The sequence below is a fragment of the Carassius auratus genome, linkage group LG44F (assembly GCF_003368295.1).
Source record: "Carassius auratus strain Wakin linkage group LG44F, ASM336829v1, whole genome shotgun sequence".
In the NCBI taxonomy this organism is placed as follows: Eukaryota; Metazoa; Chordata; class Actinopteri; order Cypriniformes; family Cyprinidae; genus Carassius; species Carassius auratus.
In genome coordinates this window covers 6,122,602-6,141,687 of record NC_039298.1, presented here as the reverse complement: position 1 = coordinate 6,141,687, position 19,086 = coordinate 6,122,602, and the positions used below count along the sequence as shown (strand labels likewise).

Sequence of the window (19,086 nt, the reverse complement as noted above, 5' to 3'; positions counted from 1 at the left end):
ACAGTGCTGCACTCTGCACTCACACAACTGGACCATAACAACACGTATGTTAGGATGTTGTTTGTTGGCTTCAGTTCAGCATTTAACACCATAATTTCCTCCAAGCTGACCACAAAACTTGGAGACATGGACATTAACACCTCCCTCTGCAACTGGATTATGGATTTTCTGACCAACAAACCTCAGCATGTTCGTCAGGCCACACCCACTCCACCACCATCACACTTAACAATGGCGTACCACAGGGCTGTGTGCGGAGCCCATTCCTTTACTCCCTTTACACCCATGACTGCAAGCCTTTGCATGGATCCAACTCCATCATTAAGTTTGCAGATGACACCACAGTGATTGGCCACATCACACACAACGATGCGACTGCCTACAGGGAAGAGGTACAGCACCTGGCCACATGGTGCACTGACAATAACCTGCTCCTAAAGACTAAGGAGCTCATTGTGGACTTCAGGAAGAAGAAAGGAAGCACACATGACCCCATCCACATTAACGGGATGGTTGTTGAACGTGTCTCCAGCTTCAAGTTCCTGGGAACCTCCATCTCGGAGGAACTGTCCTGGGCCACAAACTCCTGCAGCCTGGTCAAGAAGGCTCATCAGCGCCTTTTCTACCTCAGGACACTGAAGAAGAACCAGCTGTCTTCATCCATCCTGGTGAACTTCTACTGGTGTGCGATTGAGAGCATTCTGACCAGTTGCATCACAGTCTGGTATGGGAACTGCTTAGTGGCTGACCGCAAGGCACTGCAGAGGGTGGTGTTAAGGAGGTCTAACCAATCAGAGTCCACTTTATGGATGACGTTGGAAAAGGACGATAGGTGGCGAGCTAGAAACTTCCCGACCTCTCTTGTCAGCGAGCGGAGTGAAGAGAATGAACGCATGTTCCTGAGTTCCTGATATTAATCTTTGGAGTTTGCCTACTTTGTGTGCGTTTATGCAAAGATGTAAGTCTATATACTTTTATGTGATACTTAATATAGTTATCCCGCCCTGTTATGGCTTTATTTGAAAGAAATTAGCAAGATGTCTGTCTCCTCAGACTTCTGAACTCACGCTGAAGTAGTTAAATATAACAGATAATGCATATTATGCAAGTTATTTATTTACTTCATTCCTTATGTATCATTGTTTGGTGCATCATAATTTAGTCAATAAGTGTTTAGATGTTGATTTTATCATATTCTCCGTAATCCCGTTCGTATACGATGATTACTCATCACTTTATAACAGACACGGAGAATTTGCAAATTACTGTTATACATGCTGAATGCGCCATCTAGAGGGAAATTTAAGTATTGCAGATAACTAGGAATTGTATTAGATGTGAATACCATGTATATATGTTGTCATTATATTATTGTAATATGTTATTTATTTGTTTATTTCAGACCACACACACACACACACACGTTTACTACAGTAAAGTCAGAATGTTCTGAATCCTGTGCCGTGTTTTTACTGACACCCTGGGGCGAGCACAATCTCCTGATCAGCAATAGTTCAAACTTCCCTACATTGTGGTCCTTCGAGCCGGATCGTGTGCTTACCACAGAGACAGGATGTCAGAGCAACCTTCCTTTAATAGTGTGCGCCCAAGACGCATAACTCAGCCTCCAGCCTATCTCAGGGACTATGAAGTACAATATCATATGCAACCAACTGAACCAGTTATAACCAGCCCCATGCAGCATCCATATGAAGCAGTAGCTGGAGCCATGAGTACTCCAGTTTCTTGTGTTGACCGACAACCTGATAGACAGTGGTCCACCACACTGCACTATGAAAGTGATGGAGAGGAGGAGCATTCGCTACAAGAGGATGAGACTTCATTCATATCTGTTAGACACAGGTTGGAGGTTCAAGATCTAAAAAGGGAGAATATGCAGTTACGTGAAGCTCAGATGATCCTTAAGGAGGAAATTCGCCAGTTACAGACACTTCAAAAAGATATGCAGACTTTAAGGCTGCAGCAGCCGTCAGCCTTACCAGCATCTCAACCACAGCCAATTTGTACAATTCCAGTGCCACTCCCTAGAACCATTTATAGACAACCTGAGGTAACGGCACCAAGTCCAGTGCCCTACATTCCAGTACCTACTCCACGCAGACCTCAAGCACCACCTAGGGAGAGTTTATTTAAGTCAGGTGCAGACACATATGCCTACAAGTCCAGACCACAGCTTTCTACTGCTCATAAGCTGCCATACTCTTCTCCCACGGGGCGGCCTCAGAGCACAGTATGTCCAGAGACTTCCTACAGGGGCCCACAACCAACGATTCCATACTTCACCCGTCATGACCCCAGCGAGTTCGCTCGTCTAAAGTTGGCTCTTGACAATCTGCTTCCTGATGATGCAACTGAGCTTTTCAAGTATCAGGTTCTTTTAGATCATCTGAAGTTTGAAGAGGCCCGTCTAATTGCAGACTCATTCCTCAATTCCCTTTGGCCGTACACAGACACTATGACTGCACTTACTGACAGATTTGGAAGACCTCATCAGTTAGCCTTAACTAAAATAGCAGCGGTCATGGATGCCCCTGATGTTCAGCCTGGAGATTTGGCCAGTTTTGATAGGTTTGCCCTTCAAATCCAAGCTCTTGTGGGTCTTCTGAAGACATTAGGTCCTGAAGGTAACGTGGAATTACAATGTGGTTCACATGTAGCCCATCTGCTCACTAAACTTCCTCCAGATTTACGTGCCTCTTTCAGACGACACATGCCTTATCAGTCTGGTGCAGTTTATACTCTACTGGATTTAGCAGAGTGGCTCAAATTTGAATCATGGTGCCAAGACTGTGATGACTTATATCAAAGAAAGGAGCAGAGATGTAGAATAGTGCAACCAAGATCAAGCTCATTAGTAAAGCCTAGACTTGCCAATGTTTTTCATGGAGCTGATCAAACCCATGACACTACTACACAAGCATTGTTACCCTCAAAGCAGTCCAACTTAGTTCAGAGACTCGAACAGAGTAGGGTGTTGTGCCCATACTGTGACAGTACCGAACACTTCCTGAGCCAGTGTACCACCTTCCAGAAATTCAGTAAAGAGGAGATGATTAAATGGATCAAAGACAACAACCGTTGTTGGAAATGTGGCCGGTCTCACTTAGCAAAAAATTGCACCCTGAAAAAGCCCTGTCACTTATGTAATGGTAAACACCTTCAAATCCTTCATGAGGTGAACGACCGATCACAGACAGAGGGCACCTGTTTGGTGAGCTCCACAAATAATACCCTGTACCTGGACAGGCCTGAAGGATCCAAGCATGTTCTACTGAAAGTGATTCCTGTCGTGCTACAACACAAGAATCAAAGCCTAAACACCTACGCAGTGCTCGATGATGGATCCGAAAGAACCATGCTACTTCCAGCAGCAGTTCAGAAGCTAGGGCTTAAGGGACAGACAGAGGAGCTAGCATTAAGAACAATTCGACAAGATGTCAAGAAACTCACTGGGGCCTCCGTTTCCTTTAAGGTGCGCTCAATATCACAGCCTCAATGGAGCTACCAAATCCAGAATGCTTTTACCTCTGAGCACTTAAGTCTGGCTGAGCACTCCTACCCCATCTCTATGCTTCAGCAAAAATATCAACACCTGAAGAGGATTCCCTTGCAGCCCATCCACAGAGCGTGTCCCCTTCTTCTAATAGGAGCAGATCACCCTCACCTAATTACACCCATTGAGCCTGTACTTCTCGGCCCCCCTGGAGGTCCAGCAGCTATCAGAACCCGATTAGGTTGGACATTACAAGGCCCAGCATGCTTTCTAGAGCAACAGCTTCCACCTCAGCAATGTTTACATATCTCTGTCAACCCTCAAATGGAAGAGCTTTTCCAGAATGTGGAGAGACTTTGGCAAGGTGATACTATCCCACACAAGAACGAGAGATTGGTTGTACGATCAAGACAAGATCAGATTGCATTGGACTTGTTACAAGCCAGAACCACCAGAGTCATGGTAGATGGAGTGAACCGCTATGCAACACCACTCCTAAGGAAAGCTGATATGCCTCACCTCCATGCCACGAAGGATTCTTTCATGCCCAATTTGAGAAGCACAGAGCGACGACTGGCAAAGGATCCTGTGAAGGCAGCTACATACAATGAAGAGATCAAGAAACTGGAGAATTCTGGCTATGTTGTTAAGCTCACTATGGACTGTGAGACCACTGGAGGAGAATCATGGTTTATTCCCCACCACATGGTTCAACATAATGGAAAAAACCGTGTTGTGTTCAACTGCTCCTTTGAACACAAAGGTCAAAACCTGAACCACTACCTCCTTGCCGGACCTGCTCTCAGCCCTTCCCTTTTGGGAGTTCTGTTGCGCTTCAGGGAGTATACTGTTGCAGTAAGTGGAGATATAAAGGCTATGTTTCATCAGGTCCGCCTACTGCCTGATGACAAACATCTCCTCCGCTTTGTTTGGCGTGATCTTGAACCCAGTAAGCCTCCCAGCATTTATGAGTGGCAAGTGTTGCCTTTTGGCACAACCTGCAGCCCCTGCTGTGCCATTTATGCTGTACAGCGCCATGCTTTGGAGAACACGCAACCAGATAACACTCTCAGATCAACAGTTGAACGTAACTTTTATGTAGACAACTGCCTCAAGAGTGTAAGGTTCCCAGATGATGTCAAACAGTTGGTGGATGGTTTGCGTAGCCTTCTTAGTAGTGGTGGGTTTGAAATTCGTCAATGGGCCTGCAACATGCCAAATGTCATTGATCACCTTCCCAAAGAGGCTCGTTCAGACAGCATTGAGCTTTGGCTATCACATGACAAGGTCGAACCACAGGAATCCACTCTTGGCTTGAGATGGAATTATGATGCAGACATCCTCGGTTACAAACATCGCCAAGTACCAAAAACCACACCCACTCTGCGGCACATTTATAGGGTCACAGCAAGCCAATATGACCCTCTGGGATTCATTTTGCCTTTCACCTCCCGTGCTAAAATTCTGATCCAACAGTTGTGGAACAAACAAAGGGATTGGGATGACCCCCTGTTGCCAACAGACCTATTGAAAGCCTGGAACGATTGGGAGAATGAGCTCCCCATCCTTTCTGAAGTTACACTTCCACGGTGCTATGTTTCAGCAGATATGGACAAACCCAATGTCACAAGACAAATTCATATCTTCTGTGATGCTTCAGAACAAGCATATGGTTCTGTGGCATACCTCAGAACTGAAGATGAACAGGGCAAAATTCAGCTTGCATTCCTGATGGCCAGATCTAAAGTTGCCCCCAAACGCAAACAAACTGTTCCAAGACTTGAGCTATGTGCAGCCCTTATTGGTGCCCAACTTTCAAAGCTACTAGAAAACGAACTCACAATTGAAATCAACCGAGTGGTCCTGTGGTCCGATTCAACCACAGTTCTTTCATGGATAAAATCTGAGTCCTGCACCTTTAAAGTCTTTGTAGGGACTAGGATAGCAGAAATCCAAGACCTAACTGACCAACATGAATGGCGATATGTGGATTCTCCTAGAAACCCTTCAGATGATCTCACAAGGGGGCGCAACTTAATAGAGCTTACAACACCAAACAGATGGAGTCAAGGTCCACCATTCTTACTACAAGCTGAATGTGAGTGGCCAGCTAGGCCAACCTTTAAAACCCCTGATGATGAGGGGGAAAAGAGGAAAAGTGTATTCTGTGGTGTCTCAAGAATGTCCAATCCCGTAGAACCTAGTGAGTACAGTTTCTGGAAAGACCTAGTTGAAGCCACAGTCCAGCACACTCAAAGTGACTCAAACCAATCCAGCTCACCTACAGCTAAAGATTATGTGATGGCAGAAAATCTCATCTTTCAAAATATCCAACGAAACAGCTTCCCTGAGGAATATGAACAACTGAGAGCTGGTAAGCCTGTCTCCACCACAAGCCGCTTACTTACTTTGGCCCCAGAGTTTGATGAATCCAGTCAGCTTATACGTGTTGGAGGACGTCTACGTAGGGCTGAAGGTCTAGAACTCCAGACAATTCACCCAATAGTTCTGGATCCTCACCACCCGGCAACCAAACTACTCAAACAAGACTATGACAGTAAGTTGTGTCACCCAGGACCGGAACGGGTATTTGCTGAATTGAGGAGAAATGTGTGGATACTCCGGGGTCGTGAGGCAGTTTGAAAATCCCAACACAACTGTATAGAATGTTGTAAGTGGAAGGCAAAACCTGAGGTCCCTAAAATGGCTGATTTACCTCCAGCACGTCTGAGACTCCACAAACCTCCCTTTTACAGCACGGGTATGGATTGTTTGGGCCCTTCCAAATCAAGATAGGCAGACGCTGTGAAAAAAGATGGGGCATAATCTTCAAGTGTCTCACGACTCGCTGTGTACACATTGAGCTGCTCACATCTATAGACACAGATTCCTTTCTTATGGCTCTCAGAAGGTTTATTGCACGCCGAGGCACCCCTTCTGAACTGCTATCTGACCAGGGCACTAATTTCCAGGGTGGAGAGAGAGAGCTAAGAGAGGCCTTAAAAAATTGTAGTCAAGAGCTTCAACAACATCTTGCCAAACAGAAAATCACATTCCTCTTTAACCCTCCTAGTGCTCCCCACTTTGGTGGCATCTGGGAAAGAGAGATTCGATCCCTCAAAAATGCCCTCTGTACAGTAGTAGGTGCACAAACAGTGACAGAAGAAGTGCTTCAAACTGTGCTTATTGAGATAGAGGGAATTCTCAATAGTAAGCCCCTAGGATATGTCTCCTCCAACGTAGCTGATTTGGACCCAGTTACCCCAAATCTCCTGCTCATGGGGCGGCCAGATAGCTCTCTACCTCAAGTGACATACCCTGCTAACGAACTCATTGGACGACGCCGATGGAGACAAAGCCAAGTCCTAACTGATCATTTCTGGTCAAGCTTTGTGAGACACTACTTGCCTAACCTCCAGCTGCGACACAAATGGCATGCAGAGACAAAAAACCTTGCAGTTGGAGCCGTTGTAATGTTGGTTGACCCTCAACTACCAAGGGCCCTCTGGTTAATCGGGAGAGTGGTCAGGACATTCCCTGGAGCAGATGGACAAGTAAGGTCTGTAGAGGTCCAAGTTAAGGGTCGACTATATACACGGCCTGTCACCCGTTTTATTAACCTACCAGAGATTACTGAGGAAAATGACACCAACGTCAAACTCAAAGACTCTTAACTTAGATTGAGAAACAAATATGCCCTGCATATTTGGGGGCGGCAGTGTTAAGGAGGTCTAACCAATCAGAGTCCACTTTATGGATGACGTTGGAAAAGGACGATAGGTGGCGAGCTAGAAACTTCCCGACCTCTCTTGTCAGCGAGCGGAGTGAAGAGAATGAACGCATGTTCCTGAGTTCCTGATATTAATCTTTGGAGTTTGCTTACTTTGTGTGCGTTTATGCAAAGATGTAAGTCTATATACTTTTATGTGATACTTAATATAGTTATCCCGCCCTGTTATGGCTTTATTTGAAAGAAATTAGCAAGATGTCTGTCTCCTCAGAGTTCTGAACTCACGCTGAAGTAGTTAAATATAACAGATTATGCATATTATGCAAGTTATTTATTTACTTCATTCCTTATGTATCATTGTTTGGTGCATCATAATTTAGTTAATAAGTGTTTAGATGTTGATTTTATCATATTCTCCGTAATCCCGTTCGTATACGATGATTACTCATCACTTTATAACAGACACGGAGAATTTGCAAATTACTGTTATACATGCTGAATGCGCCATCTAGAGGGAAATTTAAGTATTGCAGTTAACTAGGAATTGTATTAGATGTGAATATCATGTATATATGTTGTCATTATATTATTGTAATATGTTATTTATTTGTTTATTTCAGACCACACACACACACACACACACACACGTTTACTACAGTAAAGTCAGAATGTTCTGAATCCTGTGCCGTGTTTTTACTGACACCCTGGGGCGAGCACAATTTCCTGATCAGCAATAGTTCAAACTTCCCTACAGGTGGTGAAAACTGCAACACATCACAGGGACACCACTTCCTGCTCTTGAGGACATGCAGAGGAAACGCTGTCTACGACGAGCTCACAGCATTCTCAAGGACTCCTCTCACACTGACCATGGACTGTTTAACCTCCTGCCCTCCGGGAGGCGCTTCAGGAGCCTCAGGACAAGGACCACAAGACTCAAAGACACAATTACTTCAGCAAAAGAATGAGGCTCACAATGACACCATCCCAGAAGCCTCACCGGATTCATGATGGATAGGCAAGACTTGGCATTTAGTGGCATCGGCTTTGGCCGGCCAACTCCGTGGCTTGTTAAGTGAACAAGTATTCAATGGTTGTGATGATATGGTTAATGGTTGGAATGAGAGTGTCATGGAGAGAAGGTATGTTAATTTAATTCAGCCTCTTCTGGTAGTGGCCTGTCGACTATGTCAGGTTCTTGATAGGACTGCAGAGGTGCTTTGCAAGTCAGTCTGCTGGTGTCATAGGGTTATGAGAGCAGGAGTTTCTCGCATGGCTCCATCACAGAATGCTCAGGTGTGAAGGGGCCCGTAGATGAGAGGCAGCCCTGACAGTGGCTGAAGGAAGGGTGGAAGAAAGGATGTTGGCATGAAAGGATGTCTTTGAGTAGGGGGAGGGGGTTAAGGATGAGAGGATATAGAAGGGGGGAGGAGGTAGGGGAAGGTAGGGAGAAAGTGCGATTAAGAGGTAAAGATAGGGTAGAGCAGGCTGAAGGAAGGGTGGAAGAAGGGATGTTGGGATGAAAGGATGTCTTTGAATGAGGGGAGGGGGTTGAGGATGAGAGGATATAGGAGGGGGAGGAGGTAGGGGAAGGTAGGGAGAAACTGCGATTGAGAGGTAAAGAGAGGGTAAAGCAGGCTGAAGGAAGGGTGGAAGAAGGGATGTTGGGATGAAAGGTCTTTGAGTGGGGGGAGGGGGTTGAGGATGAGAGGATATAGGAGGGGAAGGAGGTAGGGGAAGGTATGGAGAAACTGCGATTGATAGGTAAAGAGAGGGTAAAGCAGGCTGAAGGAAGGGTGGAAGAAGGGATGTTGGGATGAAAGGTCTTTGAGTGGGGGGAGTTGAGGATGAGAGGATATAGGAGGGGGAGGAGGTAGGAGAAGGTAGGGAGAGAGTGCGATTGAGAGGTAAAGAGAGGGAAGAATAGGCTGAAGGAAGGGTGGAAGAAGGGATGTTGGGATGAATAATGTCTTTGAGTGGGGTGTGTTGGAAGAAGCAGGGAGGGAGGGAAGGAGAGAACTGAAAGAGTTTTGGAAATAGAATTGGAGGTTGAAGGAGACCAGCTGGTCTGTGTGAGCAAACACTATAATATATTCAATGCTCAATAGGTCGCTTAATCGCAGGAAGCCCCACCTTCTGAATGAAAGAGCCAAACAGTAAGTCAGCACGTCACTGCAGCTGCCATTAGAAGCTTCCCGTTTGCTATAGAAACAGTCAGCAGTCTGAGACATGAACTTAGGACTGTGCGTTTACACTGACTGATCTATCCTGAATAGGATAATGGTGCTGTAGTTAGCTGTGGGATCGTCTGCCTGAGGTGCTGCTGCTGGTGCTGTTGTAGCTGTGTGATTGTTCACCTGAGGCACTGCTGTGGTGGTGCTGTTGTAGCTGTAGCATCGTTCACCTGAGGCGCTGCCATGGAGGTGTTGTTGTTAGCTGCAGACTCGTCCAGCTGAGGCGCTACCTTGGTGATGCTGTTGTAGCTGTATGATCGTTCACCTGAGCCGCTGTGGTGGTGCTGTTGTAGCTGTATGATCGTTCACCTGAGGCGCTACTTTGGTAATGCTCTTGTAGCTGCATGATCGTTCACCTGAGCCGCTGTGGTGGTGCTGTTGTAGCTGTATGATCGTTCACCTGAGCCGCTGTGGTGGTGCTGTTGTAGCTGTATGATTGTTCACCTGAGCCGCTGTGGTGGTGCTGTTGTAGCTGTATGATCGTTCACCTGAGGCGCTGCTGTGGTGGTGCTGTTGTAGCTGTATGATCATACACCTGAAGCGCTGCTGTGGTGGAGCAATTGTAGCTGTATGATCGTTCACCTGAGGCGCTGCTGTGGTGGTGCTGTTGTTAGCTGCTGTTTTAATAATGCTACCTGAGCAGAAGTAACAACATTTACATTTGTTAGAGATAATTAGAGACACAAGGCCATATTCCTGTAAACAGCTGAAGTTAGAGTGGAAAAAGGATGTTGGGATGAAAGGATGTCTGTGAGTGGGGTGTGTAGCAAGATGTAGGGAGGCAGGGAGAGAAGTTGGGAGGGAGAGAATGAAAAGAAGATTCTGTGGTTCTGGATTGTAAAAAATGTGCAAAGAGAGAGCTGAGGAAGCATGAGCAAAGCGGCTCATGAGGGGAGCGAGAATTCCGTTTCTGCGTCCATCATGCAAACGATGATGGCGATCTCGGCCCGCGGATCTCACTGACAGAGAGCGAGGAGACCGGCAACAGCTCAGAATCCTCCAGAGATGAGCCTGTGAGTAGACGCTCGTGGCCCAGAATGTGCGCGACCGAACGCGACCGCTCGGAAAGAGACTGTGATCAGGATGAAGAGAGGTGATCCTCAAGTGTCGCCAGTGATATTAAATAGAACAGAATGACGTCCAGACCAGGCGAATCCATCTGTCCTTCAAGAGAACGAGAGCACAGTGGTATGAGGTGGCTCGGTATATATGGAGGTTTTATTATTCAGGTGATTGTTTGAGGCATGGCCCTGCTTCCGAACTATAGTAAATATCAATTAACTCCATTTTGTTTTGCTTTGACATTATATTAATTTACAGTTAAACATATTTCCCAAGTTCTCAGCACAACACACATTTTAACCATAATATTTTTATTTTTAATTTTTAGTAGCATTTGCTCTCAGTTTATTGTGCTTGAAAAATTTGTAGAAAATTAGATCCATGTGATTAGTCATAATAAAGAAACAAACAAACCAAAGATCAATGGCAAAAGTGTCTGAATTGATCAGAATAGACACTATTTTACTAATTTCTGTGGCTCTGCTTTTAGATTTATGCTGATTTAAATTGAACAACATTGCTTTTTGATCATGTTGTTGAGAATTTCCTGTCAGTTATTATTGGGCACAGTGACAAAATCTTGAGGTGAAGTGTGAGCTGGAGATGTTTTCATGAGGTTCACCCTATTGTTCTGCTCTCTTTCTCTCAGGGACCCTGCGGTTCCCCTTTCCCACTGACTGTTCCCAGGAGAGGCAGAACGGAGCCCTGCAGTCGGGTGTCGTGGAGGTGTTTCCACAGGGCCGGGGAGGGAAGCCACTGATGGTTTACTGTGACATGGAGACTGATGGAGGAGGCTGGACGGTATGAATCAATCTTTACTAGTGGTTCAATCACCAGCACAGGAGGAGTACTTATTATGATGATTAAACTACTTATTATATAAAGATTTCTATTTACACACACAGTCACTAATGTCAAAAATAACCACATACATTTGATCACACGTGTGTAAAATTATGGTGTAAAGCAGTTTGTTCAGATCTCTAAACATCAGAATGAGCAACAGTAATAATAATATTTGCTTAAACATAAGTAACATCTAATAATATTTCACTATATTCCATAAAGAGATGTTAGTTAGGCATTCCCTGCTGAAGTGGTGTCATCTCTGTGTTTGTGTGTCCAGGTTTTTCAGCGAAGAAAGGATGGGAAGACGAACTTCTTCAGGAGCTGGCGTGAATATAGCAGTGGATTTGGAGCGCTGGATGGGGAATTCTGGCTTGGTGAGAAACACAGTTCTCACACTCAGGTAGTTTCCTATGTGAAGTCCCTATGTCATCGTGCAGGACCAAACTTCTGCTGACACAAAGAGAGTGCGTCATTTCTCTGAAACTGCACAAACATGGGTAAAGCTGTGGACACTGTATTATTACAGTCTTCCACCGTTTACAGTGAATACATTTATGTAACAGGCACCCGTTACACAGTCAAGTGTGAAACAACAGTCAAGAAGGTTTGTGGATGATGTGATGTGTCTTCTCCCTGCTTTAGGAAATGAGCAGCTTCATAACTTCACTAAGATGAGTCCAATGACCCTGAGAGTAGACCTCAGAGCAGGAGACGAGACCGTTTACGCACACTATTCCTCGTTCTCTGTCGAAAGTGTGAAAAAACACTACACCATCAGAGTGTCTGGATATTCTGGCACAGCCGGTGAGTCCATCATGAACAGCTTCTACACATGCATGTAGACAGGATGAGGCTGTAGACTGGAAAAACTCTGCACATCTTCATGTACAGGTGACTCACTGACGTACCATGACAGACGACCGTTCTCCACGCGGGACAGAGACTCTCAGCCGTTCATAACGCGCTGTGCCATGTCCTACAGAGGTGGCTGGTGGTATAAGAACTGCCACGAGGCCAATCTCAATGGCCTCTATAACACAAACACCAACCACCAGGTAAAGCAGCTGACTTCACCTAATACATACAGCCACACATATATACTGTACATCTTCATGTCTCAAGTCCATTGGTGTGCACCAGTTGTAAGGACTGTGTTTGGTTTCTCTCAGGGAGTGATCTGGACAGAGTGGAAAGGCAAAGATTTCTCCATTCCTTTCACTGAGATGAAATTCCGCCCAGTCTCGTTCAGGCCCTGAACTCAAGGAGAAACACATTAGTGCAGGAGAGCTGGGATGCCCTAAACCTAAACACACCATCATTGAAAAGCAAGTATCATTACACCGTGTATAACCACACAATCAGTCTACATAATTACATCTATCTACTTACTCCAACTGAATTATATCAAGGCCAAAAAGGCTGTTTATCTGTAGTCTATATGTAGGATTGTACAGTGTTTGGATTCTTTGTGCCCTGTGCATTGTGACACCCCACAGCATTACCAATTTTATGCACTGCCTTCTTCTCTACAATGAAGCTGTGGACTAGGTGTCACATATATAAGCTACTACTATTAAGAGTGTGATCTTTGTATTCATATTGCTTTGTATGTACCATATTTCAGTGTCTTGCAGAAAGATTTCATAAAATTAAAGAACTTTAAGTTGGTATATATTGGTGTTTTTTTACATTCTATATATATATATATATATATATATATATATATATATATATATATATATATATATATATATATATATATTAATGCATACTAAACTATCTAGCTTTGTAGGCAATAAAAGAAAATACCGTTGCAAAGCAAAAAGCGTTGCAAAAGTGTTTAGAAACACAGTCAGTATAATGTTGTACTCCATTGTTACATATTAATGGGGTAGATACAGACAAGTGCCATTTTCAGACGAGACTCAACTCAACTCAACTCAACTTTATTAATAAAGCACTTTCAACACCACAAGTGGAACCAAAGTGCTGTACAGAAAGTATAAAGAGAAACATAAAAACAAAAACAGACATATGACATACACACAAAGCATTGTCAAAAGCTAAAGAAAACAAATGTGTTTTAAGCGCACTCTGAATGAAGGACAGGGTTCAACAGAGGAAGGTCATTCCAAAGCCCAGGAGCTGCAACAGAAAACGCCCGATCACCTTTACATTTTAAACACATTCGTGGAACTACAAGAAGCAACTGATCATTTGAACACAGAGATCTGCTGGATTGGTAACACCTGCTACAATTACTTAAATAAGGCAACTATATACAGAAACCCAGAGGTACCAAATACAGTGTGTATGTTCATCAAATACAATCATTTAATGGTCTGTTTTGAGCACATCAGCACAGCTCTCAAGTACCACAGGCTCGTCCATTTGTATATCAGCTGGCATCAGATGTTGATCACTAGTCTAAACAAATGGCAAATACCTGATTTGATACCAGCACTGTCTGTTGAATTACCACAACTGGCATCCATTTTGGATCTCTTTTTCCTGCCCTACACAGGGACAGTGGTTCATACACTTTGAATGATCTCCCTGTTGCTCTGTGATCATGCTGGTCTTATTGCAAATACTGCTTCTGGTGCACAGTTTATTGAATGTTAGGATTAAGGAAGTCCAGTCTGGTACAAATATGCTTATTAAAGAATAAATCAGCTGGTGAGTGGCCTGTGGTGCTGAAATTCCTCTGATGTAAAAGTGGTTGCCTGATCTGTCACAATTTTTCAGGTAGTCCATGTGCAGAAAACAATGTCTTCAACCTGGTAATTGATGTTTGAGTAGTAATTTGTGACATACAAAAGGCTTGCTATTTTGAATGGGCATCCACCAGTATCATAAACATATTTTTAAGAAATCTTTACGCATCCTCTTCAAACACTCACATCCAAGTCAGTCTTTGGCCACCACACATATTTGCAAGCTAAGGATTTCATTTTAACAAGACCAAGATTACCAACTTTATACAGACACGCACACACACACACACACACACAATTCAGATTGTGTCAAAGGATCTTTACAGTGTCAAACAATAGTTTGTCAATACTGCAAGAGGACAATAAGAAAGTCAATTTTTCAGTTCATTGATAATTCAGTGACGTTATCATCTAGCTCAGCTGCATTTGGATAATCTCGCCTTTGTCCCTGATTTTTCCACCAAGTGTAACACCAGTAGTGTAATTATACAGCTCAAATCCGGTCGATTCAGTTGAATCAGTTTTTTTTATAATTCAAATCCATTAAAGGATTGTTATGCTGCATTGATTGGGTCAACCAGACCTGGGAACACTTAATATAATATACAATGTACACGCTACATCATTAGAAGAATGGCATCTACGCTAATATTAGTCTGTTTCTTTCTTATTCCAAGATCACTATAGCCACCAGATCCAGTCTGTATAACGATCAGATGGTCACTGCAGTCACCCGAATCCAGTACGTATCCAGACCAGATGGTGTGAGAGAGCAGTGAGAGAGTGCATACAAATCACTGACCCATTTGGCTGAAGCCAAGACCAGATGCAACGCTGTCTTGAAAGACATAAGCTTGAAGGATATATTTTCCAGTGGCTCAAAAGTTTGTTGAAACAGCGCCTCCAGCACCACGGAGAGCTCCCATTCTAGAACTGCTCTTCTAGTGCCTGGAAGGGAGTGATCTTCATAAATCTCCCAATAACGGGGTGTTGCCCAACTGTAGTGCTGCCAAACAAAACATTACAAATATGTATAGCAGCTAAGTGGACTTTAACAGTAGATGGGCCTTAAGAGTAGATCAGCCCATCATCTATATGTCAGGATCTTGACCCCCACTAATTTCAACAGGGCCAAGCCTGTCTCTGCACACAGAAAAAAACAGTGAAAGCCCAAAAGGTAGAACTGTGAAAGGTAAATATGTTTTTAACAGAAGCCTTGGTACGCAAAACGAAGGAATTTCCTGTGCGGAGGATAAATACTTGTGTGGAATAAAAACCCAACCCTAATCTTTCAGATCTTTCATCTTTTGAAGTAAACCAGTCGTAGAAAAGAGCTAAGTGTTAACATTCTGAAATTATATTTCTTCAGTTGTTTTGTTAAACTCGCTGAAATCCATGATATGATAAAGAGAACAGGGCTTCTTTAGAACTAGGAAAGAACAAGCTCAAAACCACTGACCATTTAATTGCAGGGGTTCTACTCGAACTGGCCCCCTTTAGGAGGGCAGGATATTTCATTTTTCAGAATGTGACCAGAGCTCTCTTCTGTGTGAATCACCCATTCGGCTTCTAAGAGCTGCTTATTCATCATTTGTGATGGTACCATGTGGTGAAAATATTAGGGCTGATGCATGGGGTTGTAAGATGTTATCTCTTATTAACAAATCCATATGATTCTTTTGATGTTTATATATATATATATATATATATAATTTTGTGGGTTAGGAAACAATAAGGCTGAAGCCTTTTTCAATCAGAACCACTTCCGTCAAGTATATTTATTCAATTCAATTCAAGTTTATTTGTATAGCGCTTTTTACAAAACAAATCGTTACAAAGCAACTTTACAGAAAATTATGTTTCTACAATATTTAGTAGTAGCTAGTAGTTTGTGCACATTTGACAGGATTTAAGAAAAATTAAAAATAATAATAATAAAAGACGTAGTCAGCTAGACGATGAACTATCAATATTAATAATTAAGTTATTATATGATTCAGTCACACATTTAGCAATATTAGTTAGTTCTGTTTGTTGATTCAGGGTTAGCATCATCTGAGGTCCTCTGAGGGTCAGCATCATCTCTTCTCAGGTGTTCTGGATCCAGACTGGAGCTTGTGTAAATCCTAGTTACCACGGGAAGAAGATCCCAGCAGAAACATAGAAACAAAATACAGACATCATTAGCATAGCTGCTTATCCAACAAAGTAAAATTAGTTTAACCCAAGCTAATGAATAAAAATGCACCTTTGATCAGATGCAACTACACTCACAATTTAAAAGATACAATATTCGAACGCTTGGCGAAAGAGATGTGTTTTTAATCTAGATTTAAACAGAGAGAGTGTGTCTGAACCCCGAACATTATCAGGAAGGCTATTCAAGAGTTTGGGAGCCAAATGTGAAAAAGCTCTACCTCCTTTAGTGGACTTTGCTATCCTAGGAACGACCAAAAGTCCAGCGTTTTGTGAACTTAGGGTGCGTGATGGGTTGTAGCGTGGTAGAAGGCTAGTTAGTTACGCTGGAGCTAAACCATTTAGGGCCTTATAGGTAAGTAATGATAATTTGTACCTGATGCGGAACTTAATAGGTAGCCAGTGCAGAGACTGTAAAATTGGGGTAATATGATCATATTTTCTTGACCTGGTAAGGACTCTAGCTGCTGCATTTTGGACGACCTGTAGCTTGTTTATTGACGAAGCAGGACAACCACCTAGAAGTGCATTACAATAGTCCAGTCTAGAGGTCATGAATGCATGAACTAGCTTTTCTGCATCAGAAACAGATAACATGTTTCGTAGCTTGGCAATGTTTCTAAGATGGAATTATGCAGTTTTTGTAACATTGGAAATATGATTTTCAAAAGACAAATTGCTGTCTAATATAACACCCAGATTTCTGACTGTAGAGGAAGTAACAGTACATCCGTCTAGTTGCAGATTGTGATCTACAAGATTCTGTGTAGTGTTTTTTGGTCCAATAATTAGTATCTCTGTCTTATCCGAATTTAATTGGAGAAAATTATTTGTCATCCAATCTTTTACATTTTTAACACACTCTGTTAGCTTAGATAATTAGGAAGTTTCATCTGGTCTCGTTGAGATATATAGCTGAGTATCATCAGCATAACAGTGGAAGCTAATTCCGTATTTTCTAATAATATTACCAAGGGGCAACATATATATTGAAAATAAAAGGGGACCTAGGACGGATCCTTGTGGCACTCCATATTTTACTGATGATAAATGAGATGACTCCCCATTTAAGTAAACAAAATGGTAGCGATCGGACAGGTAGGATCTAAACCATCTTAGAGCTTGCCCTTGAATACCTGTATAGTTTTGTAATCGATCTATGAGTATGTCATGATCTATGGTGTCGAACGCAGCACTAAGATCAAGTAAGACTAGAAATGATATGCAGCCTTGGTCTGACGCAAGGAGCATGTCATTTGTAATTTTAACAAGTGCAGTTTCTGTGCTATGGTGGGGCCTAAAACCTGACTGAAATTCTTCATACAGATCATTTTTATGCAGGAAGGTGTTCAATTGAGCAGACACAACTTTTTCTAAAATTTTAGACATAAATGGAAGATTTGAAATCGGCCTATAATTTGCCAGTACACTAGGATCTAGTTTTGGTTTCTTAATAAGAGGCTTGATAACCACCAGCTTGAATGGTTTTGGGACGTGTCCTAAAGATAACGACGAGTTTATGATATTGAGAAGCGGTTCTTCGGCTACAGGTAACAGCTCTTTCAGTAATTTAGTGGGTACAGGATCTAATAAACATGTTGTTGGTTTAGATACAGTGATAAGTTTATTTAGTTCTTCCTGTCCTATGGTTGTAAAGCATTGCAATTTATCTTTGGGTGCGATGGATGAAACTGAAGTGTTAGATGCTGTAGAATCTACATTCGCTATTGTATTTCTAATGTTATCTATTTTATCAGTGAAGAAATTCATAAAGTCATTACTATTTAACGTTGGTGGAATATTTGAATCAGGTGGCGTCTGGTAATTTGTTAACTTAGCCACTGTGCTAAATAAAAACCTTGGATTGTTTTGGTTATTTTCAATGAGTTTGTGTATATGCTCTGCCCTAGCAGTTTTTAGAGCCTGTCTATAGCTGGACATACTGTTTTTCCATGCAATTCTAAAAACTTCTAAGTTAGTTTTTCTCCATTTGCGTTCCAGACTACGTGTTTCTTTCTTGAGAGAGTGAGTATTATTGTTATAACATGGTACAGTACGTTTTTCTCTAACTTTTTTCAATTTGATTGGGGCAACAGCTTCTAATGTATTAGAGAAAATAGTACCCATGTTGTCAGTAATTTCGTCTAATTCGTGTGTATTTTTGGGTACAATTAGCAGTTGAGATAGATCAGGCAGGTTATTTGCGAATCTTTCTTTGGTGGCTGGAACAATAGTTCTGCCCAGACGGTATCGCTGCAACATATAGTTAATATCAGTTATACGCAGCATGCACGATACAAGGAAATGGTCTGTAATATCATCACTTTGAGGTACAATATCTATAGCAGTAAGATCGATTCCATGCGATATAATTAAATCTAGTGTATGATTAAAACGATGAGTGGGCCCGGTGACATTTTGCTTGACTCCAAAGGAGTTTATTAGGTCAGTAAATGCAAGTCCTAATGTATCATTTGCATTATCAACGTGAATATTAAAATCTCCCATGATTAGCGCCTTATCAACTGTAACTAGAAGGTCTGAGAGGAAATCTGCAAATTCTTTTAGGAATTCTGTATACGGCCCTTGTGGTCTATACACAGTAGCCAGAGCAAGAGATACATTAGATTTCTTTTGCATGTCTGACAGAGTAACATTTAGCAGAAGTATTTCAAAAGAGTTAAACCTGTATCCTGTTTTCTGGGTAACATTGAGAATATCACTAAATATTGTTGACCAGTCTGACGGGGCTCATGCTTATAGCAGTAGTTTGGTGGAGTCGAC

General features: G+C 42.7%; 1 protein-coding gene across 1 annotated transcript in view; it reads left to right on the top strand.

Annotated features, from left to right (window-relative positions):
• Window positions 1-13,057, top strand: part of LOC113068412 (tenascin-like) — a 68,033-nt gene extending 54,976 nt beyond the window's left edge. The window contains exons 13-17 of the mRNA XM_026241191.1: window positions 11,190-11,341; window positions 11,667-11,763; window positions 12,032-12,193; window positions 12,281-12,444; window positions 12,559-13,057. Coding sequence (XP_026096976.1) covers window positions 11,190-11,341; window positions 11,667-11,763; window positions 12,032-12,193; window positions 12,281-12,444; window positions 12,559-12,645 — 662 coding nt within the window. The 3' untranslated portion in view covers window positions 12,646-13,057. The remainder of the gene's footprint in view (window positions 1-11,189; window positions 11,342-11,666; window positions 11,764-12,031; window positions 12,194-12,280; window positions 12,445-12,558) is intronic.
• The last annotated feature ends 6,029 nt before the right edge of the window (window positions 13,058-19,086 follow it).